Source organism: Asterias rubens, chromosome 5, assembly GCF_902459465.1.
Source record: "Asterias rubens chromosome 5, eAstRub1.3, whole genome shotgun sequence".
In the NCBI taxonomy this organism is placed as follows: Eukaryota; Metazoa; Echinodermata; class Asteroidea; order Forcipulatida; family Asteriidae; genus Asterias; species Asterias rubens.
In genome coordinates this window covers 2,088,713-2,116,291 of record NC_047066.1, presented here as the reverse complement: position 1 = coordinate 2,116,291, position 27,579 = coordinate 2,088,713, and the positions used below count along the sequence as shown (strand labels likewise).

Here is a 27,579-nt window from a genome sequence, read left to right as displayed (position 1 = left end):
AAGTATTGTTCTGAAAGAAACTGGTGGACTTTTAAAATAGCAACTCTGATTCTAGCTTGTAGTAGAGCTGTCTTCTCGAAATGTTGTTAAAAAACGCTTTTGCTGAGCCAAATTATGCAGGAAACCAGTCAAAGACTGAACATGTGTATGTGGTGTTTTGGATGGTAACCTTATTCTGGTTAGCAAAACTGTTTTGTTCTGAGTCATGTGAAAAAAAAAATCCACCGGTATATAAATCGAGTGGGATTCAACCCCAAGAACTTTGCCATTCTAGAGTAGATGTCTTTACACCTAGACTGCCCTACTGGCCCAATTTGAGTCCAGTCAGGCCTGTATGCTTCGTTTTTGAAAGGGCAAGGGCACCAAGGCATTTTCTCTTTGGCAAAGGGCACCCTATGAGGACATTGTAAATTTCTACTGGAGCATTTCAAGGGCACCAAGGCAATGGCAAGAGCAACTGAGGTAATCGCCTCCATTGCCTCCTTGAAGTGTCAGGCCTGTGATATTTTAGCAGAGGGTATTCAAACACTTTTAGTATATTTGACTCAGGGATAAAGAAAATTGTTTATGTTTACTGATATTTGATGTGTGTTAAGCCTTCCCTCCATGGTATACTCAGTACTTTCCTGAGACCTTTGACAAAAAAATCCACATGCACTTTATGTGATGGATTCGATACTGAATAATCAGAAAAGATAAAGGGCACTGAAGTGATACCAAGTCTAGCAGTTTTCTAATGTTTTCTTGCATTATATTTTTCTTTCTTTTTACAGAGGTTTCAGTGTTTGTTCCAAGAATCACACCCATACATTCAAGCCAGTTTCCGTACAAGCTCTATGGTAAGACAACTAGCCATTTGTACAATCCAATAATAATAATAATAATAATATAGGTTTTCTCGGTCAATTTCGGAAAATGAGCAGCCATTTTAACCACCAGAATATTCTATTTCGCGCGAAATCAAATGCTACTGAAAAGGGTCATTCGATTTCGTTTTATGATTAGTCAAATGTAATGTTGCGTCATTCGATTTCACAAAATAATCATTCAATTTAGCAATTCATCAAAGCAGCATTCAAATTCACAGACGCTTCTTGATGCGTGTGTGTCGCGTAAAAGAATGTTGATACACTAAATTGAACTGAGTGCTAAATGAATTTGGCTCGACTCAAAACGAAATTGAATGACCGAATTCTGAATTTGAAACGCCGTAACAACTGGAAAGGTAAAACAGCTTTAATCCGAACGCATGAAAATGAAACTGACTGCTCATTTGCCGAATTTGACCGAGAAAACCTATAATAACTGGTCCTTATATCGCATTTTACAATATTAAGGTGTCAATTTGCTTTTGGTCATTTAGGCAATAACATTCCCGTAATCTTTCTCAGCTCCCTGGGGAGTATACAGCCTAGGGCTGCCGTGGCGCTCCAAAGATTTTTTCAAGCACAATATCTATCTGTACCCTCACAGGTACCCATTTATAACGCTGGGTGGAGAGAAGCAATTATAGTTAAGCACCTTGCTCAAGGAAACAAGTGTCACGACCGAGACCTGAACCCACACTCCGATGACCTAACCACTAGAACTTAAATCCGATGCTCTAAACCACTCGGCCACGACACCCCTTACGAAACGTACCCCTACCCCTAGTTTCAGACCTATTTGTCAGCAATGACTCTCACCCTTGTTTGTATTTTGTCCTGTTTCTTATAGGTCCGCTATGCAAGCTGTTCACTCTGGAGTCTCAACAGCTCAGAAGTATAACTACTTTGCAGGAGGCCTTCATTTGACCTGGATTGGTTACTATGAATCTAGAGTACATACAGACACGCTACGCATCAAAGAGTGGCAACTCATGCCTGAATTAGAGGTTACCCAGCCCCACGACTTTGCCCCTCTGTTTGCCGGAGAGTAAGTTCAGAATTTGATATAATTTTTTAAATAATGTTTTATCTCTAATAGATGTTAAATTTGCATCGGGGATGAAGAAGGTCATGGCATCAAATCTTAAACGAGTGGTTCACTGTGAATTTTGTTCACAGAACTTAGGAAAGTACATGTATACAGTGCTTACAAACATCAGTGCAATGGTAAAACCAAAACATATTATAAGAGATTAATTTGCATCGGGGATAAAGAATATTATTATTATTATTTTTGTACCCATACACCGATGTGTGTTAACACTGTATACTCAGTACTTTCCCGAGTTACATGCCTGTGATATTTTTTTCACAGGACTCGGGAAAGTACTGAGTATACAGTGCTAACACACATCGGTGTATGGGTAAAAAAAATAATAATAATAATACAACAAATATTAATTTGTGTCTTTTACGGGAGAGCAGTGTGTAATATTGTCTGATAGTTATTATTATCATTATAAGTAGTATTTGTGTTAATGAAACCATGCCTCATAAGTGAAATTACTTATTTTAGCTTGGAAGCATGGGGAAACCTGTAAGCAGGAGTGCTTGCTAAGTTAACCAAAAACACTCGTGTTAACCCCTTCCTCGATAATTGTTCTGGGTTCTTTTATGTGCACTACCACGCGACCTACGGGTGAAATTTATAATTTTTGCCTACAAATCAGCATTACGATGATAACAAAAAATCTATGACTCAATCTTTCACTGGTATTTGGTCAGCGGATTACCAGTATGAGAGAACATGACCCTATACACAATGGAGTGACAATTTACCTGAAATGTTTCATCTTCTTTTTCAGTGGCCATTATTGTCCGAGTGATCGAGAATTGACCGAGCAGCTCATCTATTTGAAAATTAAAGACGTCTTAGCGTCACAAGATCTGGACAACATCACCTGCCTACAGGTTGGTGCAGATGAAATAAATTATCTGAATCTGTTTAAGAAATGGCTAACCACTCTAAGCCAATCTCAAATGAGTCCATTTTATCCAAACGGCAGGTGGTGTTAGATTTGTTACAACTCAATTAAAGATGGCTAGTGTATTTCATTGATTTGAATTTACTTTATTTGAACCGGTCCCAGAACTACTCAAATTGTTCCATGTTTTTATTATCAAGTAATGGCACCCCAGAACAAATATATTGACTAATAAATAGACAATCTTTTGTTCAAAACCATAACTATTATTATATAAAACTGCTTTGTTTTTATGCAGCAGTCTCAAAAAGTCAGTGTTGAGTCATATACAACTCTGATGAAGGAATGATGATAAAAATGTATTTTCTGTACACTTCCAAAATATTAGGATTTAAGAGATTCACAAAATTGTTTCCTGATGGAAAATTTGTTCCCCAAAACCCCCAGGGCCCAATTTCATAGAGCTGCTAAGCACGAAAATTTGCTTAGCATGAAATTTCTTCCTTGATAAAAACAGGATTACCAACCAAATTTACATTTGTTGCATTTTCCTTGTTACTAGTTATGTTGTTTGCTTATCCAAAAATTGTCATGCTAAGCAAATTTTTGTGCTTAGCAGCTCTATGAAATTTGGCCCTGGTTCAGCCCTGGTACTCTAGAAACCTTTGACCAAACTCATCATCAGGTCAAGCATTTCAATCCTAAGCCTGGCTCATACTTCTTGCAAATGCAAAGCCAATTTTGACCTCACAGCACTGTTTTCCTTGCGAAAGTTTCGCAGGAGTCGAGCACATCTCAACCGATGCGGAATTATTCGTTGCGATTTTGTCAAAAATTTGTATCGCATTCGCATACGCAGGAAGTATGAACTGGGCTTTAATCAAGTCCAAACAATCGGGTGTGAAGTGACATAAGAGTAGAAGATTTTGGAGGATTGAGGTAACATGAAGGCAAAAAGGCTTTTGGAATCTAAAACCTCACAGAATAGACCCAGCTAAAGCCGGCCTCAGGTCAACCTTGCATCAACAAACTGACTTTTTGGCAACTGACTTTTCAGGATCACACTGCGCCTGAGCTAAGACCATCGGGAACTTTTCAGTCGGCGATTATTTACGACCTGATTGTAACTGCGATGATTTTAAGACAATCTCAAACAGTCGCCGCTCGAAAAGATGAAGTCGCAAGCGTAGAACAATATCAACTTGTACGAAGTGATCCCGACGGGAAGCAATCGCAGGCGTGACCTGAGCATATTTTGTCTCAATGCATTGTGGACGGTTTGTTGGGGCGCAAGAAAATCATAGGTCGACCTGAGGCGGCTTAAGACTCACTTTTTCACCCTTTTCCTCTCTGAAACTAAAGTCTCTTTCCTTTTCCATCTTCTCTAGGTGCGATTAAAACTAGAAGAGGAGATTGGTAAGAATCTTAAGGCATACAGACATTACATTGATGAGCAGCTAATCATCTACCTCAGGCAACTAGACTCGGCTTCCCTCATCTTTGATCATCTCTATCTGGTGAGTTACTCAGGAAGCTGCTTTGCTTGATAAATTTATTTGCTGAGAAGTACTTGGCAGGGAATGGTCACAAACAGAAAACATGACATAGCTTTTGGATTTGAATCGTCTTAACTGTAGGAAGAAAAATCAGCTTGTTGTTTGTGAATAGACCGTATTTGTTGATATGAAAGTTGCAATATTGTAGGGCAGACCATGTGCGTGTCTAAACGCTGACATCAAAGCAGCGTGTAGCGTTCCCGGTTTGATTTCTATGGCACACGTACGCACATGCACACGCTCACAGACGCCATGTTGTAGGGTAGGTTTTTAAAGGCAGTGGACACTATTGGTAATTACTCAAAATATTTATTAGCATAAAACCTTTCTTGGTGACAAGTAATGGGGAGAGATTGATGGTATAAATCATTGTGAGAAACGGCTCCCTCTGAAGTGCCATAGTTTTCGAGAAAGAAGTAATTTTCCACGAATTTGATTTCGAGACCTGAGGTTTAGAACTTGAGGTCTCGAAATCAACCATCTAAACGCTCACAACTTCGTGTTACAAGGGTGTTTTTTCTTTCATTATTATCTCGCAAGTTCGATGACCGATTGAGCTCAACTTTTCACAGGTTTTTTATTTTTTGCATATGTTTAGATACCTCAACTGTGAAGGCTAGTCTTTGACAATTACCAACTGTGTCCACTGCCTTTAAATGATGACGCCATATTCAATACGGTCTACAACAGAAGACTCAGTATCGCATGTCTCCATGTGTAATTTGCAGTATTGTCTTTGTGTTCACAGGGTTCAGAGTGGAATGCATCTCATCTCGCTGAGCTGGAGGCAAATGGGTAATGGTTTAAATCCTTTCGTTTCTATTGACTTTATTGTCAAATTACTCTACAACTGCATCTCAAAAGGCTTTCGAATACTCAGCCGAAATGAAGATATTTGTTTTGCATTTTGAATCTTCGTAAGTGGGATTTAATTCCACTGTAAAGACCAGTTCTTCCTGTGAATGCGAATGCGAAGCGAACTTTTGTGACGCATAAATCGATACGCGCTTCCTTTCCAAATGTGAAATAAGGAAATTTGCTTTGTACAAAGCATTCACAGGAGGTATTAACCAGGCTTAAGCCATCCCAACTTAATTTACTCATTCCAGAAGCCCATAGGAATTGCTTTGAAATTGTCTTTGATGATTTATGCAAGAATTGTGTACCAATAGACTGATCCAGTAGGCTCCGCCCACGACGCACGTGTGAGCAAGAACACGTGGGGCTCTCCTATGCCTTTCTGCACAACTCTGCCTCGCGCGCCAAGGGATACGCGCACGCATGTCAGACCTTAGTGTCGGACCTTCATTGCGTTGTGATTGGTCAATACGCAATGGGGCAGAGCTTTAATGGATCGGTCTATTGGACTTTGACGTTCTTCTGCTCAGAGTTAAATGTTTTTACCATAAGAAATGCTTTTGAATGATGAAATATTATTATATGTCAACTTTGGAGTCGGTGTCATAAGAGAAAATCTGTCCCCTAGAAATTCTGGGCTGGAGGAGGAGGATTCAATAGAGGGCGCTATCAGAAGAAGTTTGTGCCGTATAGATGGACCGAATCTCCGGGTGGACTGAATCTCCTGCCACACGGGGAGTAGCGAATGGTTCAGTGTACAGCAGATCTGTGCATCCTTGACCATTAACTTACCAAGAGGATTGACCACTCAATTGTTTTTCATTCTTAATATCTTTCTTCCGTGCTGCAATGTACATTTTTACCCATTTGTGTTCCCCTCTTATTTCATGTGATTCATGGAAAACTTAAAGTGGCTCTTTGTGTTTTGATGTTTATTTAAACATAACTTGCCTCTCCTGTTGTTTTTTATTCAGATTGTTTGTTAAATGACTTTTATAATGCATACCATTTTAACTTGTTTTCTTATACTTTTGATTTGTTTCAATTCTGCTGAAATTGTATTCTCGTTTGTACTATTCCTCATGCCAATTGCTATTTCTATTTTATTCCCATTTTCCTTTCCATGTCTTCTTAAATCTGAGCTTTTTCTTATAAGTTGATTGTTTACATTGTAATTTTTCCTGAAGTCCAACCTACATGTAATTGAATAGAATTGAATTGAATCGTTTTATTTTATTGAATTGAATTGTTTTATTCATCAACTTTAGGCTGATTACTATTATTTTGAATGAATGAGAGAATGAATGAGTGAATAATATTTTAAGAATTAAAACCACAAGGGAAATTGACTTGGTAAATTTTGAATAATTTGCGGTCGAACAAAGAAAACATTTTCCAGAGCCTGACTTGAACCTGCGACTTCCGGATTAACGTGCCGACGCTCTGAAAACAGGAGACTGCCAACACTTGGTTGAGCACTGACATGCTAATCAGGAGGTACCAGGTTCAAGTCCCACTCTAGTCAAATTTTCTTTGTTCAGCCTGAATTAAATTTTAAGAATTAGACTCTTTTTTTTCACACTTAAATGACAGATGTAATGCTTACGTTATTTAAGTATTTAGAATGGGAGACTGAGTGGTAGAACCAATTATTTCCGTATTTGAATTGGAGACTTTAAGAAGGCCTGGTTGCAGCAGAATTTTTAAGTAAAACTATTGTTCCTGGAAATTTCTGCTTGCATTGTTCAGAGCTGCAGGTTGTCTGTACACAAAAGACAAATTATGTGTATGTCTGCTGCCACCTAGAGTCTGGAAGTGTCCAGTTGGATTTGGCTATTTTAGTTCTAGGCCTACATGTTTTTTAAACAAATCTCAAGAATATCTGGCTAACCAAATTTTTGTACATGATACACAAAATTTATCTTGATATGGACACTGTTTCCTTTCTACTTGCATAACTTATTTTGTGTTAACGCTCATTTTACTTTCTTTAGCGTTGGATACATCTTGAATATCACCATGGAGATTGATAACTTCTACCCCAATCGCTTCGTTTATCACAATGTTCGCTTGTATGACATTGAAAGCTCGGAGTTGCTGAAATACTGGGATGAAACTTATAAATTCCTCTCCAAGGCAAAGTAAGTAATTCTTGTGGGCAATTAATCTAAGAATTGCAGAAAGACATGTCCAAGTCTTAAAGACACTGGACACTATTTGTAAGTGTCAAAGACCAGTCTTTTCACTTGCTGTATCTCAACATGTGCATAAAATAACAAAACTGTGAAAATTTGAGCTTGATTGGTTGTTGGAGTTGCGAGATAACTACGAAAGAAAAAAACGCCCTTGTCATATGAAGTTGTGTGCTTTCAGATGCTTGATTTCAGGACCTCAAATTCTAAACATGAGGTCTCAAAATCAAATTTGTGGAAAAATACTTCTTTCTCGAAAACTACTCCACTTCAGAGGTAGTTGTTTCTCACAATGTTTTGTACTACCAACCACTCCCCATTACTTGTTACCAAGTAAGGTTTTATGCTAATAATTATTTTGAGTAATTACCAATAGTGTCCACTGCCTTAACTACAACTTTTCTTTATGTCTCTGTATTGACCCAATTCACCTGGCCTAGTTTCATGGCTCTGCTTACCCCCAAATTCCTCTTAGATCACCATTATCTGCTTACTGTGTAAGCGCCAAATTTCTGCGCTAGCCGTGTTAGCAAAGAATACTAGTAACATGGAGTATGCATGCCCACAGGCCAAAAATTCCCTGCTAACCCATGGAATTTCCCTTCAACAGGTTTATAAATGGTTTGCCCATTACATGCACAATGCCCAATGCTGAACTGGTATTTATTTCTATTCAATCTAAGGGTAAAGGTTTGCCCCATACATAAACAATGCCCAATGCTGAACTGGTATTTATTTCTATTCAATCTAAGGGTAAAGGTTTGCCCCATACATAAACAATGCCCAATGCTGAACTGGTATTTATTTCTATTCAATCTAAGGGTAAAGGTTTGCCCCATACATAAACAATGCCCAATGCCGAACTGGTATTTACTTCTATTCAATCTAAGGGTAAAGGTTTGCCCCATACATAAACAATGCCCAATGCTGAACTGGTATTTATTTCTATTCAATCTAAGGGTAAATGTTTGCCCCATACATAAACAATGCCCAATGCCGAACTGGTATTTATTTCTATTCAATCTAAGGGTAAAGGTTTGCCCCATACATAAACAATGCCCAATGCTGAACTGGTATTTATTTCTATTCATTATATTGGGTTTTTCCCATACATAAACAATGCCCAATGCTGAACTGGTATTTATATTTATTCATTATATTGGGTTTTCCCCATACATAAACAATGCCCAATGCTGAACTGGTATTTATTTCTATTCATTATATTGGGTTTGCCCCATACATAAACAATGCCCAATGCTGAAATGGTATTTATTTCTCTCCATTCTAAGGGTAAAGGTTTGCCCCATACATAAACAATGCCCAATGCTGAACTGGTATTTATTTCTCTCCATTCTATCTCTCATCAGAGAGACTGGTTCCAAGGCCTTAGTTCATTGCAAGATGGGAATAAGTAGATCAGCAGCTACGGTGAGTTTTTTTTTCTTGTTTTTTTTTTTTATTCATGTCTGTTAATCCATTGTTATGTCTACTTTACTGGGATAATGTATTGCCATAGAGTTACATTTATAATAGAACTAACAAGAGAGAGCACTCTCATTATTTACACATAACCGCCATTGCCCACCATGGTTGCGAATCCCTGTGGCTAAAGTACATACAAACTTCCCGACAAAATGTTGGTTGTCTGAACTGGTGTGTGACCTTTGTTACACCATTTTCTCAATGACGAAATATGCTTCCTGTCTGGCCTTATCGCATGGTTCTATTACATAACTCTTTGGATATTTCCGACTTTTATCTGAATTTAGACTTTTTAAACTCTACCTGATACTCAAAACTGCTGTATTTTTTTCAAATTTAATAAGTCATTCGTTGAATCTACTTATCTAGCACTGAGGATACTGCAGTCGATTTCACGAAACGCTAGGATTAATCCTATCTCGAGCTAGGACCTAACTTAGGATGGGTTCAATGCGTCCTAACGACTATGGATAGGGAATTTAACTTGTCATGAGTCCTGAGATTAATCCTAAGTTAGGAAGAGTTTGGTGAAATCGACGGCTGTTCCCAGAAGCTCTTTGGAATATATAACTCTAGGGTAATCTTATATTAGGTGTTTGGGACTTATCTCCATTCTGGATTTCCTTCTTGTTTCAGGTGATTGCTTACGCAATGAAAGAATACAACTGGCCCTTAGAGAAGGCTAGAAACTATGTCCGAAGCAAACGGAGATGTGTCAATCCGAATGAGGGCTTCATCAAACAGCTTCAAGTCTACGAAGGCATGCTTGACGCAAGGTAATCAATTCTGTCAAATAACCCAAGTCAAAATTCCAGTTGAACCTAGTCTTGGTTTTCTTAGCGTTTTTCTTTTTCCTGACCAATTGGTCATAGATTCGGCTCTGTCCTGCTTCACCAATAGAGGGCGCACTATACACATTATTGAATCCATGTTCATGGCCACTTCTTCTTTTGTGATGGATTGTAGCGCCGTGAGCCGCGCCCGCTAACGGTGAACCGCTGCAGTGCGCTGTACACTGTATGTGCATTGATGTTCAATAGTCGCTAGGTAGCAAAGAAAAAAATGCCAAGGACATCTTGCACCAATTCTAAGTTGAACCCAGTTAACTGGGTCAACTGGTTTAACTGGATAGTGTCCAAATTCCATTTAAAAAAAAACAATTAGCTTGAACTGTGTACAACTAGGTTAACTATGTTGAATGACCAACTGTTTTTGTCAAAATTCCATAATAAACCACCTAACTTTCATTGTGTTTACCTAGTTTATTAACTGGTTTTTAACTGGTTCCAGTTAAGCCCAGTTTAACAAGAGCATAGTAAGGGTCTATTTGTCGGTATTCATGGCTTTGGTAATGTAAACCTATTTATTACAATAATTTTTCAATGACAGAAATGACTTAAGTTTTCACTTGAAAGTTTGAGAGGTATATCTATTTTTGAAAATCTCTAACAAAGCAATTCTGTTTGTTATCACTTACAGTCGGCAGAGACACAACAAGCTTTGGCGAAGCAAATCAGAAAGCGCCCTCAGCAGTTCAACAGAGTGCAGCCAAGAGACCATCGAATCAGCTTCCAGCAAAGAAGACTTGTGTGACCTTCCTAACATCACAGCATCAGTCCAGCAAGGCCACACCCAAGAAGCACCTGTACTATCGCCAGGTCTTGGGCTGCATCTTGGCCCTGCAAGAAGGCGCTCCTGGTCCCCCAAGGACTCTGTCGCAGACGCTTACTTCCCTCATGATAAGCCAAGCACCCACATCGAAATTGATTTTATGAGGATGGATAGTTCAGATGCTGATGACTGCAAAGAGATTCAGATTGTCGTACCTGAAATACTCAGTCCATCAAGCCCAACACAGAGCTTGCCTTCTGATCAGCAACTCTTCACTCAGGCGAACCTAAGTGAGCCTTCCAGGCTTTCGGAGAGTCTGAGCGTCACTCAACCCAGTTTGGTACCACCGGAGCTAGAGATAGGAGGTGCCACGCTGCTTGTTGGAGAATCACCAAGTGGTTTCAAAGAGGGTATACCTGAAATGACAAGTACCCCGATCGAGGGAGACAATGTAAACAGTAAGGAGTCCTCAGCACCTTGTGAGAGTAGCACAAACTCTGAATCAGGTCTGAATACAAACAACAACAGTGCTACGATAGAGCCCCAGTTAATCAATGATATCCCTCCAGTGGAAGGTACGGTCAAGCTCAGAGTCAACTCATTTGAGAATCAACAAGTAGCCCCTGAAGCGGAAGTTGAGGAATGCACCAGTACTGCAGAGAGTGCGATTATGGAAGAAGAAGTACCGGTTAGTTCAGGGACTGTTCAGAAACAAAAACAGGACATTGAGGACAGACTCAAAGCTAAAGCTGCTGAGAAAGGGAGCCCTCCGTTGACAAGATCAGGAAAGGTTTCCCCAGATACCATTACGCAATCCACCAAAGAAAGTACTACCAGTGAGAGGAGTGAGCTTGTACTTATCGATCAGCCAAAACTTGCCGAATCTCAAGACCTCTTGAAACCCAACACAGCAACAATCAAAATACCACTTCCTTCCGCTTCCTGCCTTCTACAAGAAATGCCCGCCGCCAGTCCAACTCTTCAAGCTCTTGAAATAGGAAGGATCAAGAAGATCACAGAACAACTCCTCTCCCAGAAAAGTCCAACAAAAGATCTGGAAGACATGGGCGAGAAGCAGTCACCGTTAGCAGACAAGAGGAGAAGCTGGAACTTTGAATGTTCAAGCCCGCCTCCAGATCAGCAAACCAAATTCCAGCTGCAGAAGTCTTCCCCAGTTTCTTCCAGGCACTCAATGGTCTTAGAAACCAAAGAAGAGTTGGGTCTGTGTTCTCCTTCTTCAAAAGTTGTCGATGGTGCATCTCAAGCTCAATCATTGTCCGATGACAGCGATGAAAGCCCACGAAAGGAACCCTTCCTTAGAACTTTCTTCGGGGAAGATATTCCTTTAGAACCAGGCATCGTTAAGAGACAAGCAGATGGATTCGAGCAACTCTCAACTCAAGAGCAACTTGAGGAATCTGATCAAAAGAAAGAAGCTGAGATTCGAAAAATTCCGCAGGAAGACACTCTCCCTGACGAAAAAGAAATGGTCGTCATCATTCGAGAAAGCAGTGGTAAAAATATCAAGAGGAAATTTGAGGATGACCCCAGACAGAATAAACACATCAGAGTGGAGCAAAGTGAGGAAGATGTTGACAAGGATGCGGAGGGGAGTGAGGAGAGGATGAAGACAGAAGAGATGGTTGGAGACTCAGAGGTCGTTGATTCTGCTTATCCTGAAGAGGGAAGCACCTGGAAGGTGGGAGATGTGAAAAGACACACCCAGCAGTTTGAGGATTTATCTGTTGCAAATGATGATTCAGGTAGGAATAGTCGATTTTAAAGAAAATGACAATAGATGGATTGCACATAACGTTAACAACCGCTATATTTGCGATTAGCAATGTAAAAGTTTACATGCTGCATACAACTCTCAGCCAATGATAGCCTTTCACACAGGTTTGTTTCATCAACAATGGTGGTCAATGACGTCATGTGCAATCCATCTATATGATATGTCGGGTCGTTGGTGTCGGCATGACTTGACCGACTTTACAGCACAAACATTTATTTGTAGTCGACTTTATTTTGTTTTTTCTTTTCAGTATAAGCAAACATTAAAGGCTCGGTATACTTTTGGTGATTACTCCACAAGTTAATGACCATAAAAACTCACTTTGTAGAGCTGTTGATATTATAAATCATTGCAAGAAACGACCCCTTTGAAGTAGTGTAGTTTTAGAGAAAGAGGTAATTTTTCACCAAAACATTTGGATCTGAGAAGGGTTTCAGGCATGAAGCCGTTTTCAGGCATCTGAAAGCACACAACTCTATGCATCATGTTTTGGGTTTTTTCATTTGTTTTCTTGCAGCTTTGATGACCAAATTTTTCACAGGGTGGTTAATTTATGCATCTGTTTGAATACTGGTTTTTTACATTTACCAAATACACTGCCTTTAAGCAGAGCAGACTATATTAACCCTTATCAATTGGTCCCAGAGGATCTTCGTTTTTAATTGTTCAAGAAAAAAAAAAAAAAAAAAAAAAAAAAAATGATGAATGTTGGTATCGGTAAGAGCAATTGAGGCAGTGGACAATATTGGTAATTACTCAAAATAATTATTAGCATAAAGCCTTAATTAGTGTCGAGTAATGGGGAGAGGTTGATAGTATAAAACATTGTGAGAAACAGCTCCACCTGAAGTGACATAGTTTTCGAGAAAGAAGTTATTTTCCACGAATTTGATTTCGAGACCTCAGATTTAGAATCGGATTTAGAATCTAAACGCACACAACTTCGTGTGACAAGGGTGTTTTTTCTTTCATTATTATCTCGCAACTTCGACGACCAATGGAGCTCAAATTTTCACAGTATTGTTATTTTATACATATGTTGAGATACACCAAGTGAGAAGATTGTTTTTTGACAATTTCCATTAGTGTCCAGTGTCTTTAATCAAACCCATCTTGATCGACTCTTCCACAGATCCCATCGATGCGGACTCCTACTCCGAAGAAGGCATTCTAATGAAGGATATTCCTGCCCAGAATCCAGTGTCAGGCACAGGTCTGTCTTTAGAGACAGCTGAAGGCGTTGTAGAGGAAGCCGTTCATGTAGAGCAAGAAGCTTTAGATCTCAGTAGTGAGTAGATGAATCTATCATGCTGCACTCATGGGTTATACGCCAATGCTTTTTTCAGGGACTCCTTACCTGTTAAACCTAACATTAGTTTAGTGTACATCTTTGGACACGATGGTGTGTCGTCGTCGTCGAAAACCCTTATTTAATTACGCACGTTCATTTGAACGAAAACATCAAACCTTCGTACTTTGTACAAGCGTAAACTAATGGGCCCGGAAGCCGGTTAGAAAGTAATATGTCCTGAACGATGGTAGGAAAACAGAATGAGTAGACTCCTCTCAAGAAGTCACAACACATGATAGGTACATACTGTATTGCATTTACCATAGAGAATGTTTAACAATAACGTGGAAGCGACTGCATCCAGTTATATTCAAATGCGTAGACTCATCTCAAGAAGTCACAACTCATAAAAGGTACATACTGTATGGCATTTACCAAAGAGAATATTTAACAATAACATGGAAGCGACTGCATCCACTTATATTAAAATGAAGATTACGTGGCTAATTAATTAAGATTTTTAATTTTGTTTACATTTAGAGTAAAGCTTATGTTCTAAGCTTCAATTTGGTATATGATTTCACTGTTTTGAAGTTATGGTCTAGGAGATTAGGTTTAAAGAAAAAAACGTGTGCAATTGCTATGGGTTTTAGGCGGAAACAAAGAATAAGAAAAAAAATCTCGCGTAAACAATACCTGTTCAGACGTTAGGTCGGAACAGCTAATAAAAACAAAAAATGAAAACAAAAAATCGCATCCCCTTAAGGTGATCCCCTCCTGTCGCTTCCAAGGCTGTATTATAATTTGGGTGTGATCCCTGGCTGTACGGCAGTTACATGTTGAATGGCTTTTGACTGGCACCCTGAACAAAGATATGGACAAACTTAGAGAAACTGCCTCCATTAGAGCCAGATGGCTCAGTAAGTAGAATACTGGCATGTTAATCCGGAGGACACGGGTTCAAATTCTACTCTAGTCAATTTGGTCTTTGTTCAACCCCAAATTTAATAAGAACGTTATCGTAAAATTATCTTAAAACCTTACATTTTGTAAAGGTTTTAGCGGATAAAGAAAGTGGGCATATCTCAAAACTTCATGACAACAACGTTTAAAGTTTACTGTACACAACGTACAATTTTCTATATCAACAGTGTAGTTTTTGCCTGCCAGGAAATGCCCTGGAAAGCACAAGAACACTCTTTTTTGTGTTAAACAAAGAAATATGGTAAGAGACAAAAGATTGAGCACAAATTTCACTTTTATGGAACCATTTAAGAATGGGCACCAGTTTCACATTAACAGAAATATTTCACATGTTGCTCAGGATGATTGGTTCCTTTGGAACTTGCATTATATTAACTGAGCGTTCAGATTCAAATCACATTAATGTTTTTCTTACAAATTTTAATTTTTGACCTTTTTGACAAAGTATATATAATAGACAGCCTTCAATGAGTTAAATATAAATAGTTCAGTTTATTTAAACAAATCCAGAGGTGGCAGTTTAAATCCCATTCTTATAAAATTGTCTTTGTAATTTTGTCTTTGTTATACCCAAACTGATTTAGACTTCCCCAGTCATATCAGTTTTTGTATAGATAACAACAATTAAACTTAGAGTGGCGTATAACCCGACTATTTTTGCCATAGCAACTTTAGTTCATTTCTGCATTTCTCTAACATTTCAGCTTTTTGTGTAAATGGACACTGCACAATTTTGCACAGCTGCTTTAAATTCATGTTTGCTGAACACACAAAAAAAGAGCTAAATTTAAACACAAACTTTTGTTTAAGTCACGTCAACCCACAAGTTATAGCGGATATAATTATGTACAGACTCACTAGTTGGGTCAATAACTTGAGTCAACTTTAGAAGACTCGTGAGCTCAAAACAACCATTACTCAACTATTGAATAAGTAACTCAAGTCGAGTGTTCCCTGCACTTCATCATCATCAGCACAGCACTTATCGTTGCAAATTCTTTCCTCTGGGTGCACCTCGTATTAAAGAAGTTTTTTAGCAACTAATACTAAATGCAAAGAAAATTTAAAAGTCTCACAGCGTGTTGAAATAAAAACTAAACAGTGCAGCTTCAGTTTTGTTGTGACTATGCACAATAAGAGTGGTTGTTGTTGTATACATGTATATTCAATGAACCGGTAACCCTACTGGACCTTCTTTAAACAATCCCTAAAAGTATTAACCCTAAAATCTAACATTAACTAACAAATTGAGGGCCTCCAAAATCTAAATGAGGCTTAGCGCATTGATGTTGTCTTTATGTAGTTGGATGCACCCATCAGCACCTCTCTCTCTCTCTTTAATAATCTTGTATCTGTACAAAGCAAATGCCTTCGCATAATCATTAGCAAAGGATTAGCAATAGAGTAACAAATAGAATTGATGTTATAATTTAATGTAATAATTGAACATTTTGAAGTTTTGAGATTGTAGGGGTAGGAAAAGTTAGAACAGTGCCATGTTGATAGTTTGTCAACAATTCAAATTTCTGCTATTTGTCAGTACCACATGTTGCAAAGAGGACTTGATTAACTAAGAGAGGTTTGCGGTAACACCATGTGAATAAATCTCTTTTGAGTAAATGCTGTTATGATATTATATTATTGGTTTGTCATTAAACACTGGTTCTTTTCGGAACCAGCACTGCTTTAAAGAGGTATTCACATGGTGTTACCGCAAACCTCTCTTAGTTATACTCCACCATGCAAAGTTTCAAGTCCTACTCAAGGACTTGATTGGTTTTGTACAGCTTGGGGTAAATTTCTGTGCAATCTTGACAAGCTGAGGTTTGAAAATGGCACCCGAGTGAAATAGTGTACTCACACCAGCATCTCTTATCTTAATCATTTTCAGGTGAAGCTATGGAAAAACAAAAGATCAAAGAGGTGGAAGGTCTCCGTGAGCGAATTGAGAAACTTGGATTCACCAACCTCAGGCGAACGGCATCCATTGCGCGTATTTCCAATGAGAGGGGATCCCCTGTCGTGCTACGACGGAGAGATTTCAGCCGACCCGTCAGCATCAGGGGTAACCGTCCACGCTCAGACTCAGGAACTCAGTCCCTTAACTCATCGCCCGATAACTCAACTCAACTGAGCGAAAAAGTTCTGACTGTCGAGGAGAAACGTAAAAGCGCTCATGCTAAGTTTTTTACTCCCCATGTGGATGCAGTGCCGTTGGAGTTCTTCCTAGAGAAACCGTCGTCGGTTGAGATACGCAATCTCTCTGATCAGCCCAAGGAACCAGTGAATACTGAACAGGGTATCAGTCTTGAACAAAGTGCAAAGGGCACTGATAAAAAAGTTACGGCCAGTGACAAGACAGAACAAAACAGCCCTGCGAAGGGTACCGATGAAAATGAGCGGGGTGCTCAGGACAGCATTGGAGCTTTACCAATGGTAACCACTTTAAGTTCCCCGTTTGGAGGAACGAAAAAGCAGCATGGCAAATCGCACCCTCTATCTAAACTTAGCCCAGCATCCAGCAAGCATCCTTTTGATAGCACCATGTAACAGCGCAGTCTATATTAATTTTTATTTTTTTAGCATGTCAAAGCTGTAAAATCTTACAAAATAAGTCTTGGGCCATGTCTGAATTTGCGGCTACAGCTACGGCTAGACTTCCTTGTCATCATGTGTTGAAGTATCGAATACACTTGGCAACACCTTTAGCAACAGTCGTAGCCATAGCTCACCCAGCAGGGTGGATACGTGCGCATTACAAGTCTTATTATTATTATTATTATTATTATTATAGCTGTTACCTCCAATTTGGATATGGCCTTTTAACCCTTAGATATAACCCTACACAATGTCTTACAATGAAGTGAATCTCACGTCATAACATAATGTACTTGGGAACTTATTACCTAGCATGATGAGGTTATTCAGTAGATCATGTGACCTCTGTGACATTATCACATGCTAATAACAAATCACAAAGTCTAGGGACGTCCTCCAGGCACAATTTACACACACAAAGAAACTGAAATATCACAAGAAGACTCGGCACATCTCAAAACAGCTTCAGCTGTTGTTACAATTTTAATATAACTAATATGCAACATGTAAAACAAAATTCATTTGTCTGGTGTAGTATCTTGCCTGCCAGCAAATGCCCTGGAGTGTACACGGTCACTATTTTTATAAGTGTGTTGTGGACTTCTAAAAGCACCATGTCAGGGCTGGATTTAAACAGAGACCATGGCCGACAAGGCCTCTGTTGCCTCTGGTCTTGGCCTTGGTGCCCCCTTCAAAAAATTCTTATAGACTTGAAAATTTTCCAATGGAAGTGTCCTTGCAAATTGATAACAACCGTGCCTCTCAAAGATGAAATTCCAGGCTTGCAAAGTCAAAGAAGGATTGCCAAGGTTGTTCTTGTAAGAGCTGCCGTCGATTTCACAAAGAGTTAGGACTCGTTTTATCTCGAGTTAGGATGAGTAACTCTTCCTAACTTAAGATTAATCTTAAGGTCTGCATGCTACAGTGCAGGGATGGGACTCGTCCTAAGTCCTAAGATTAATCTTAAGTTACATGTACATGTAGGAAGAGTTTTGTGAAATCGACGGCTGGTTTCAGATAATAACTAGTATCAGTGTAGTGGAGATCAAGAAATGTGCATCGTTGGTCTTTGAAGTATACTCCCCACTACCCTCTTAGGGAATCCACCTCAAAATAAGTTTGGACAAATTCTTAAACCTAGCTGCTTAAAATAACTTTTATTTTGGCATATTTGGTTGTTATTCTCTCAAAGCTGGTTTTATGTGTTTTTTCCCGTTTTATTTTGCTTTTGTTTTTTGTTTTTGTTTATTTCATTTTCCGGTGGAATTTTACAACTCCTTTTGTTGAATTCAAAAATAAAATCGCAAAACTTCACAATTAAGAAACATGAACATAAATAAAAAACAAAACGTCAAAGTAAAGCAAACAATTTGCACAAAATTGTTTTTACTTCATAGTGTCTGTGTGATTTATGCAAAATATAACAGTACAAAACGCTGTTTCATCTGTTGAATAATTGTTGTTATATTAAACATGTTACATGTGTATGACCATTGGGAATTTATTTGAATACATTTGTGGCATTCACTTCATAAAATGGTCAATGATAAACACAATCTGTGAAAGTGACAAATGTCGGTATTCTTCTTCACATTTTCTTTTATTCTAACAACTGCAAAGCTGCAAACTCTCCCTGAGTCTGCAGAAAGTTCCCTGAAAATAAACAAATCTTTCCATAGTCTGATTAACAAACATTAAGCAGTTTTTGCTTGCCAGAAAAAAAGATTCCTACCAAAAAGCCAAGCAAGTGGTTCTTTTCTTATGTTTCCAACCTGTGAAAATTTCATTTCAAAAGGGGTAGCGTATTTGAGATATCGCCGAAAATCTGTCCACGCAGGAAGAATAATCCATAATTGAAATACACAATCTCAGAAACGCTTTATGCAGAACTGTTTCTTAGATTGGAATCTTTTTTAGAAGCTCTTACACTAAAACCATAACGATATGTTATACATTATAAACAACTGCAGTTCTTCTTACCCAATAATTTTTTATATCAATGTTTTTTGGAGTAATTATCAAAGGTATTCCCCCTTCCTTTAAAGGCAGTGGACCATATTGGTAATTACTCAAAATAATTATTAGCATAAAACCTTACTTGGTAACGAGTAATGGGGAGCTATTGATAGTATAAAACATTGTGAGAAACGGCTCCCTCTGAATGACGTAGTTTAAAGCAATAATTTTCCACGAATTTGATTTCGAGACCTCAGAATTAGATTTTTAGGTCTCGTAATGAAGCATCTGAAAGCACACAACTTCGTGTGACAAGGGTGTTTTTTCTTTCATAGTTATCTCGCAACTTTGATGACCAATTGAGCTCAAATGTTCATAGGTTTAGTTATTTCATGCATGTGTTGAGATACACCAAGTGAGAGGACTGGTCTTTGACAATTACCAATAGTGTCCAGTGTCTTTTAAGCAGTTCTATGAAACAAAGAATTTGGTGGTGTATAATATTCACTGTCAAATTTGTCTTCCAAAATCTTAGGCTGCTGTCACCAAATCTTAAGAAAACTGGTTTCTGTTTCCACTAATAGACAAAGGGTTACACTCTGGTGCATGTATCACTTTTATGAGCTTTTGAAAGTCATGCATTCGTTTTGAAAATTGTGATTTTTATAAAACTTGAATTGTTAACAACAATATGACATCGCTTTTATTTTTGAATGGGTCATTCAGTTTGCATGGTCCAGTTAACTGTGTTTGTTCCTTGCAAAATGATACGTTTGCCACCAAGAACTTCTTTTGTATAAATTTACCTGCAACTAACGTTCTGAACTCTTCTAATGTACAATACTAAGTTATTATTTGAGCAGATCTATTATCTATTATTTATTTGTATTAGTTAAGCACTATCCACAACTCTTTCTACAGGCATGCAACTTCTCAGCTGATCCTGCTAGGATGCGTTTTCCCGGTCGTAACTAGTAACTGTTTCGGTCAATGGCTAGTGATCCACCAATTGCAAGTTCAACCGAAACAGTTATTGGTAACGACGGCAAACACGCACCCCAGATTTTGATGGTTTTTCCTTTGTTCTTTCATCAGCTGTGGTGTTGGAAATTGACAAACACAGTGCAAAGTCTTGCTGTGACTAGTCTTGGTTCCAAAACCATGGTGTTTGCGCACACACACAATCAACATTTAAGTTACACCGCACACTGTATATTTGTAATGAATAAACATAGAGGGCGCTTTGTAATTCTGTTCCCCGGATCCCACTAAGAGTGCGTTTTGGCGACCCCAACCAGAAACATTGGTTATCGGTTGAGCGTTTTCACGTGTTCGGTTGACAGCGGTGACGATGCTTTTCAGACCAACTGGTAACCGACTTTTGAGTTGGTTGGGCTTTGGTTAGGGTCGCCAAAACACACTCTAGATGTTGGTGCAGAAAATAACACTAGTCACAGCGCCTTCTATGTTTGTTCTTTACAAGCTTGTACAGTTGCCGTGTACATAGATTTGTACGTTGGTTGTTTGCAAACAACATAGTCTTGGGACCAAGACTATGCTTAGCCTGGCACTTTCCTCTTTTTGTTGACAAGTTGCATGCCTGGCTCTAGGCTTCCGAAGTAGCCACAACTCATACTAACACTTCAAGGGAAGAATTGTTTTGTAATATAGTACATTGTACACCGTATATATTTGAATAACAAAAGGATGTCCTATAGCTAACCAAGGCATTAAATATTTATGTTAAATATGTATATTAGTTCAAATGTGGAGAAATATTAAAAATGTATTTTTTCTGAACTCCCAGAGCATGAAACAGAATACGTATAAAATGAGACAAAATAAAGTTGTGAAGATTTATGGATACAAAGTGAGAACTTTGAAGCAATGAACATGTAAATTTTGTCCTGATAGCATAATTACATTTTTGGATGACAGAGTACTCCATGTAAAAAGTGAGTGCTCTTTTGCTTCGGTTGTGAAGTGACACCACGCAGCAAAATTTCAACTCTCTCTTATAAAATTTCAGATGACTGACTGCAGTGAACCCAGCTCATGTTTCATGTGACTACGTACTTGGAGCTATTGATTGCGTAAAAAAAAAACAGATTTGCGCAAAGATTCACCGAAGTGACATCAAGATGGTGGGAATCAGCAACAGCAAATTTGCGCCTTAAACGGAACAAATTTTGCCTTTTTAAGTCTGTCGGGACTTTAAAAGTTCCAGAGTTACTTTGAATGTGAATTTAGTATGCCCGACAACTCATTTTCACTTGTGTAATTATTTCTTATGTTTTGATGTTGGTCTGTTTTGCTTGTTTGTTTTTGGTCTTTAATTGGGGTGTGGAGATTTATGCAATAATTTAAACTGGGCATTTTTTTTGTAGTGAATGATAAACCAGTGTGCAAGTCTGACTGCCGATTGTTCAATGAGAAATATTTGATAATTAATAGGAATCTTCACATGATCCTGTTAAGTTGTTTAAATTGTTTTTATTTTAATGCAAGTTCACCGCCCCAAACAAGGCTAAAAGCCACTCTAGGTTAGGGGCTACGAGACAAATATGATTAAACATGAAAATAACTCAGGAGGGCTTGAGGCAGGAATTTATATATTCCTGATTGTAATAAATACTTGAATAAATTCCATCAAATAGTGACCTTGAACCAACCAAAAAGTTGCCTTTTTAAGAAGAGGCACTTGTGCCAACCCCGGATGTAAACATAAGAAGCCAAAAGTGCGTTTCCACTTGTCTGCCTTAAAGGCACTGGACATTATTGGTAATTACTCAAAATAGTTGTTAGCATAAAAACTTTCTTGGTAGCGAGCAATGGAGAGCTGTTGATAGTATAAAACATTGTGAGGAAGGGCTCCCTCTGAAGTAGCAAAGTTTTTGATTATGAGGTAATTTCTCACTGGAATACTAAAAGACTTCTGCTGAAGCCTTAAGTTAAACATCTGACACATCTGAAGCAACTATTAATTTCCGAATAAATGTTTAATAAAACAGAATACAAATGCTCTCTTCTTATTTGACATTATTTTCCCTGTATGTACATAGGCTAAAGTTGATGGTGCTGTCTGCAAAACTAGTAGAAAATCTAGGCCAAATTTCAAAGAGCTGCTTAGTGGCCGATTTTGTGCTAACCATAAGCACACAAAAAGGCATGCTGACCTTCCGGTGCTTACTATATGAAAATGAATAATGTAATGGTCCAAATTCATTGTGAACACGCAAGCTGGCGCGCCGTCTAATGAAAATTTGATTACCGTTTTGCAGCGCTATAAAAATTGGAGATCTGAGTTGTGACATGTTTGTGAAAATTTGAAGAATATTTTGTTTATATGGGATGGAGTGCTTTATTATTCTATGAAAGATGAAATTGAGTAAATTAACGAAAGTAAAATATTGGTGTCAGAGCTATGTATAAATTGCAATGTCTGGTCATGCATTAATGCAAAAGATGAATGTTTAAAAATGTGTGTATGTTACATCTTATCGTTGAAACAAAGTCCTTTATGTTTTCTGATTTTCAAAACCATCATATGAGAATGGAACAAGTTGACTGGTTAAATCAAAGATTCAAAAATATTTATTGTCGTGATGAAAAGATGCAATGTGTTTTCCGTGTGAACAAGGGGAGTAAGACAAGTAAGACATAACGAACAATAGAGGCATAACAACTAATTGACAGCATGAATTTAAAATGATAAAAATACAGCTAATTGATTGGCTTGAACAGACTGCTTGAGGAAATGAAGATCTTAAAATGTTGGGATTAAACAAAGACAAATTGAATAGAGCAAGAATAAACCTTTACCATGCTGCCTCCATCTTGGTCATGTTCCACTTATCGAATAACAATAATGCATGATAATAATCATCTTGCAATTAAGAACCAGACTAGTTTGTTCTTCAAGCCTCGGTTCGGTAACATTGATATCAAAGGGAGAAATTCAAGATGGCTGCACCGTTATAAAGGTCTATCCTGTGTGCTGTATAGTTTAATTATTTTTCCCTCCAGGAAGTCGGGGTTAACACCACAAAATGCTCATTTTGGAGAAATAAAATGTTATTTCCAAACACACAAAAGACAAATTTACGTCTCGCCTGAGGGAAGTTCGATGGTTTAGCAGTTATAAACCCTCCTACTTCCGATACCTTTTATCGAACAAGTAAATGCTTGTGGTTTTGAATGGTGAAATAATTGTGCACAGTGTGGTTTCCCTAAGTGGTTTTGAATGGTATGTAAGCTCAATAAAACAAGTTCCTGGTTCAAACTAATTGTCAAATTAAATACATTTCAATAAAAATTTGTTACCTTTGATTACAGTTGGTCAGTTTTATAATGCTTCATTGTTCTATAACTATTTGGTTGTTTAACTTTGTTTTTTTCTAATAATAATAATAGCCAATTCTTATATAGCGCATTTCACAATAACCGTATCAATGCGCTTTACATTAGTGCCCTGGTCATAGGGCCAATAACATCCCTGTAATGTTTCTCAGCTCCCTTGGGAGTATACAACCTGGGCAACAGTTTATATCGCTCTAAAGGCTTTTTCATTCACAATATCAACCTCTACCCTCGCAGGTACCCATTTATACCCCTGGGTGAAGAGAAGCAATTATAGTAAAGTATCTTGCTCAAGGACACAAGTGTCACGACCGGGATTCGAACCCACACTCCGATGAATTAGCACTAGAACTTAAATTCGATGCTCTTAACCACTCGGCCATGACACTCCTTTTGCAAATAACCCTATCACAAACAAGTTCCGTTTATAATAGATATAGTCACAGCGAAAAGCATCACAATTTTTTTGATACATCTTAATGAGAGCCTAATTTCATTCAGCAGAAAATGTTGCAAAAACTATATCTGACAAAAATATCTGTAGCTAGCTCTAAAATATTAAAACCAAACATGGAGACAGCTCTGCTTTGCGGCTGGGAATACATTGTACTTGTTGAGAAACACAGATCTGTCTCACAGGCTCTGTTGACTGCTTTGAACTTGAATAAAAGAGAACAATATGCTATGAAAATGACAAGAGAGAGCCCGAAGGCTTCATCTCAAGTTTCAAGCTCATGACAATTTAGTCACTCCAGAAAGTGTACTAAACTCTCAGACTCGCAATTTATAATGTCCTGTTTACTTCACATGTTGCACAATTTCATAGAGCTGCTTTAAGCAGAAATATTGCTTACATTTCTGCTAAGCAAAAATTACAAGAATTCCAGTCACAAATTGTACATTTTACATGGTAGTTTAGCAGGTAACATTATTGTGGTATTAAGCATAATTATGTTAAGCTTGGTTACTTTTTGTACTTAAAAAAACACATTGCCTTGGATCGGACGAGTTGGTCTATAAAAAGCGTTTGAAACTATTGGTTATGAAATGCATGGTTTGAAAGTTGTTTTAAAAGTGGAATTTAATGATCCACACAAGTATCACTCAAAATTGCACAGTTTCCCTTTTACGTCGCGAACTAACACGATCGGCCATTTATGGGAGTCTAAAATTTGACTCCCATAAATGGCCGACCGTGTTAGTCGACGAGGTAAAAAGAAAACCACGCAATTTCTAGGCATATTTGTGTAGATCATTGTATTCTACTTTTACAACATCTTTCTAACCATATGCATTTTATAACAAATGGTTACAGAACGCTTTTCAAAGACCAACTCGACCGATCCAAGGCAACGTGTTCCTTTAAGCAGCTCTATAATATTGGGCCATGTTCGGCATCATCTTACTTTAAGCGGGTTTTCAAACTGTAAGTTTAAAAATACTGTATATCTTTATTGTTTTTGTTTACTAAACTAACACAATAAATGCAATCTAACATTGTACACACAAAGCTAAGATTAAGTAAGAGAAGAATACAATTTTTTTAAAGTTTATCATTTGAGAATAATTAAAAAGAATTTATAGCATTTTCTGTAATTTATTATGCACAAATTGTTATGCTTTACTGGTATGAAAAGGTTAATACAATATTCTTATTGTTCTTATTATGATGGAAACATATCTCCAGCCTGTGTACAATTTTGTAGCTTAACTTCCTGGAAGGTGTGTTTACAAAATAACATTAAAGAAATGTCTGTCAAGAAGGGACTTTTGTCTTCTGACTTCTTATTCTTAAACATCTACTTGAGCTGCATGTTTTTATGGGAAATGCCATTTTAATTTGTTTATATTGCGTTTGTTCACCAAGTTTTGACATGTGTACACTTCTGAATATTTCGTAATAATCAATTAAAAAATCACCTCAAGATTTTTAAAAACTAAAAATACTTCTGTTGTTGACGGCGTGCATTAAAATGAAAATGCTTTGACCTCATGTCTGGGAGTTTTTCTTTGTTATACCTTCACGCTGCAACAAAGCAGCTATACAAATTGGAGCTCCCAACTATGACGTAAAATGAGTGATGACGTAACGGAGCTTTTCATGAATCTTTCAGAAAAGCACTGGATAAGGGTATTCAAAATGATTGTTTTTTTTACACGATTAAAATCTATTTATAGTCATATGACCTGTTTTCCTTATTGATTGAAAACATTTTAAATGAAATTCAGCAAAGTTAACGACTTGAAATTTTTGTTCAAGCGGGTCTTTAAGAGTTGAGAATCACTCGATTCAAGACAATGTCATTTAGCAATTGGCTCTTTGCCTGACACCTTTTGCATAACATGTATGCACAAAAATAAAACAGCTATACAAATGAATGAATCACAACAAAATTTATGAGAGTTTTGAACTCATACTTTCTGCTAATATCAAACATTCATTCAAAAAACCTCAAAGAATTTTTTTTTGCCTGTTTTAATAGAACATCATTGTGCAAAGAAATTGCACAATGCAATGATCTTTGATTGATTTCAATGAACTGTTCATTTGAATTACACCTTTTGACTAGTAAGTGCTGATGCAATGGCGCATTTATTATCAAACGAAAGTGAATGAGTCAGGTGCTCAAATGATAGATTTTGCTGAAGCTGGACGGAAAAACCTGAAATAATATATGTACATTAGGGAAAGCCGATGATAATTATTTACATTAGGAAAACACATAAATATACATTAGTATAAATAATTCATGTAGTCAACTGTTTAATATTTTCCTCTCATTTTTTTAGCTTTCGAGAAAGACCTCCTGCTAGGGTCGAAACTTCAGGCCATTAACTTTGTCTTGCATTTGTACCATAGGTCCTTTTGGATGATATATCCCCACCACACTGAACTCATTTTCACTACATGTACATATACGTTCTGAAAAATGTAGTCTTGGTGCAAGACGTTGTTATTCACACTATCACTCCACTCTTGCGGTCCCTCGCTCGCTCGCTCCCTCCTCGCTGCGCACATTACTATCGTCTTGCAACAAGACTACATTTTTCATAACATAGTGAGAATGAGATGGGTGTGATGGAAGTATTAGTTTGCAACAGCTAATTCTATTTTTTAGATTGACAAACATTCTGCTGTTGGCATAAAATTACGGTTATACAGAGCTGGGGTCTGTTTCACATAGAGTCCTAACTTGAGATTTGTCCTAGGAGATATTAAAACTTAAGGCTAGTCCTAAGTTAGGACGAGTTTAAGACTTAAGTCTTAACTCTTTGTGAAATCCACCCAAGGGCATGCAACTGCAGTTTGTCAAAACATGCAGTAAGACTTTGTACAGACAATGTGACCTATGACATGTTTGCACAAGAACTACATAACTTCATAATTCTGCAGGCATGATTTGTACACAGCCCCAATGGAAGAAATCATAAAATCTAAGACTTGATGGAGATTGTACTGTCTGGTGTTTAATAACCTTTGATATGAAGAAGAGGGGGCATATCCCAAAACTTCTGCAGATTTTATAAAAGTTTAACTCTTCGATTTATGAGGAATTTATCACACAGAATGGAACATTTCCCACAGTGCCAGTGTAAATATAAAAAGACTCTTGTTTTGTACACAAGTGTAAAGTGGTCTAAATACATCAGATGAGGCAAACTTCATAAAGCTTTTATAGGCACAACATACTGCTTGACAAATTTCTTTGTTAAGCAAAAATTGAATCAGCACCATGCCACAACAATGCAAACGTGATGTAATTTGGGCTAGTAACCTGTTTCTGCTAAGCAATACTCTTCTGTGCTTAGCAAGTTTTGTCATGCTTACAGCCTTTTATTTGGCTCTAATAAGTTGCATGCCTTTAAAAGAGTTGAGGAAAACCTGGTTGAACAATCAATGTATTAGTTTTTACAAAAACTTGACATCAAGCTTCAAGCAGTCTTCGTTAAATAATTCCCAGACTGCATTTCAAAGTGCTTTGAAAACTTGTGCTTGCCATGGCATTTGCAAAACTTTTTTTAATTTTTTTTGTATTAAATGTTTT

At 37.7% G+C, this 27,579-nt stretch overlaps 1 protein-coding gene across 6 annotated transcripts in view; it reads left to right on the top strand.

The window, feature by feature from the left end:
- LOC117290945 (protein phosphatase Slingshot homolog 1-like) overlaps positions 1-21,269 on the top strand; it is a 55,647-nt gene extending 34,378 nt beyond the window's left edge. For 4 of the 6 annotated variants that reach the window (XM_033772518.1, XM_033772519.1, XM_033772521.1 and 1 more), the window contains 11 exons: positions 774-839; positions 1,717-1,914; positions 2,732-2,837; positions 4,240-4,368; positions 5,156-5,202; positions 7,260-7,406; positions 8,825-8,885; positions 9,576-9,715; positions 10,419-12,313; positions 13,478-13,633; positions 16,512-18,116. In XM_033772518.1, coding sequence (XP_033628409.1) covers positions 774-839; positions 1,717-1,914; positions 2,732-2,837; positions 4,240-4,368; positions 5,156-5,202; positions 7,260-7,406; positions 8,825-8,885; positions 9,576-9,715; positions 10,419-12,313; positions 13,478-13,633; positions 16,512-17,170 — 3,604 coding nt within the window. In that variant the 3' untranslated portion in view covers positions 17,171-18,116. Of the gene's footprint in view, positions 1-773; positions 840-1,716; positions 1,915-2,731; positions 2,838-4,239; positions 4,369-5,155; positions 5,203-7,259; positions 7,407-8,824; positions 8,886-9,575; positions 9,716-10,418; positions 12,314-13,477; positions 13,634-16,511; positions 18,117-21,203 lie in introns of those variants that run through there. The other 2 variants (XM_033772522.1, XM_033772523.1) reach the window with 2 other exon arrangements.
- Positions 21,270-27,579: the final 6,310 nt, after the last annotated feature.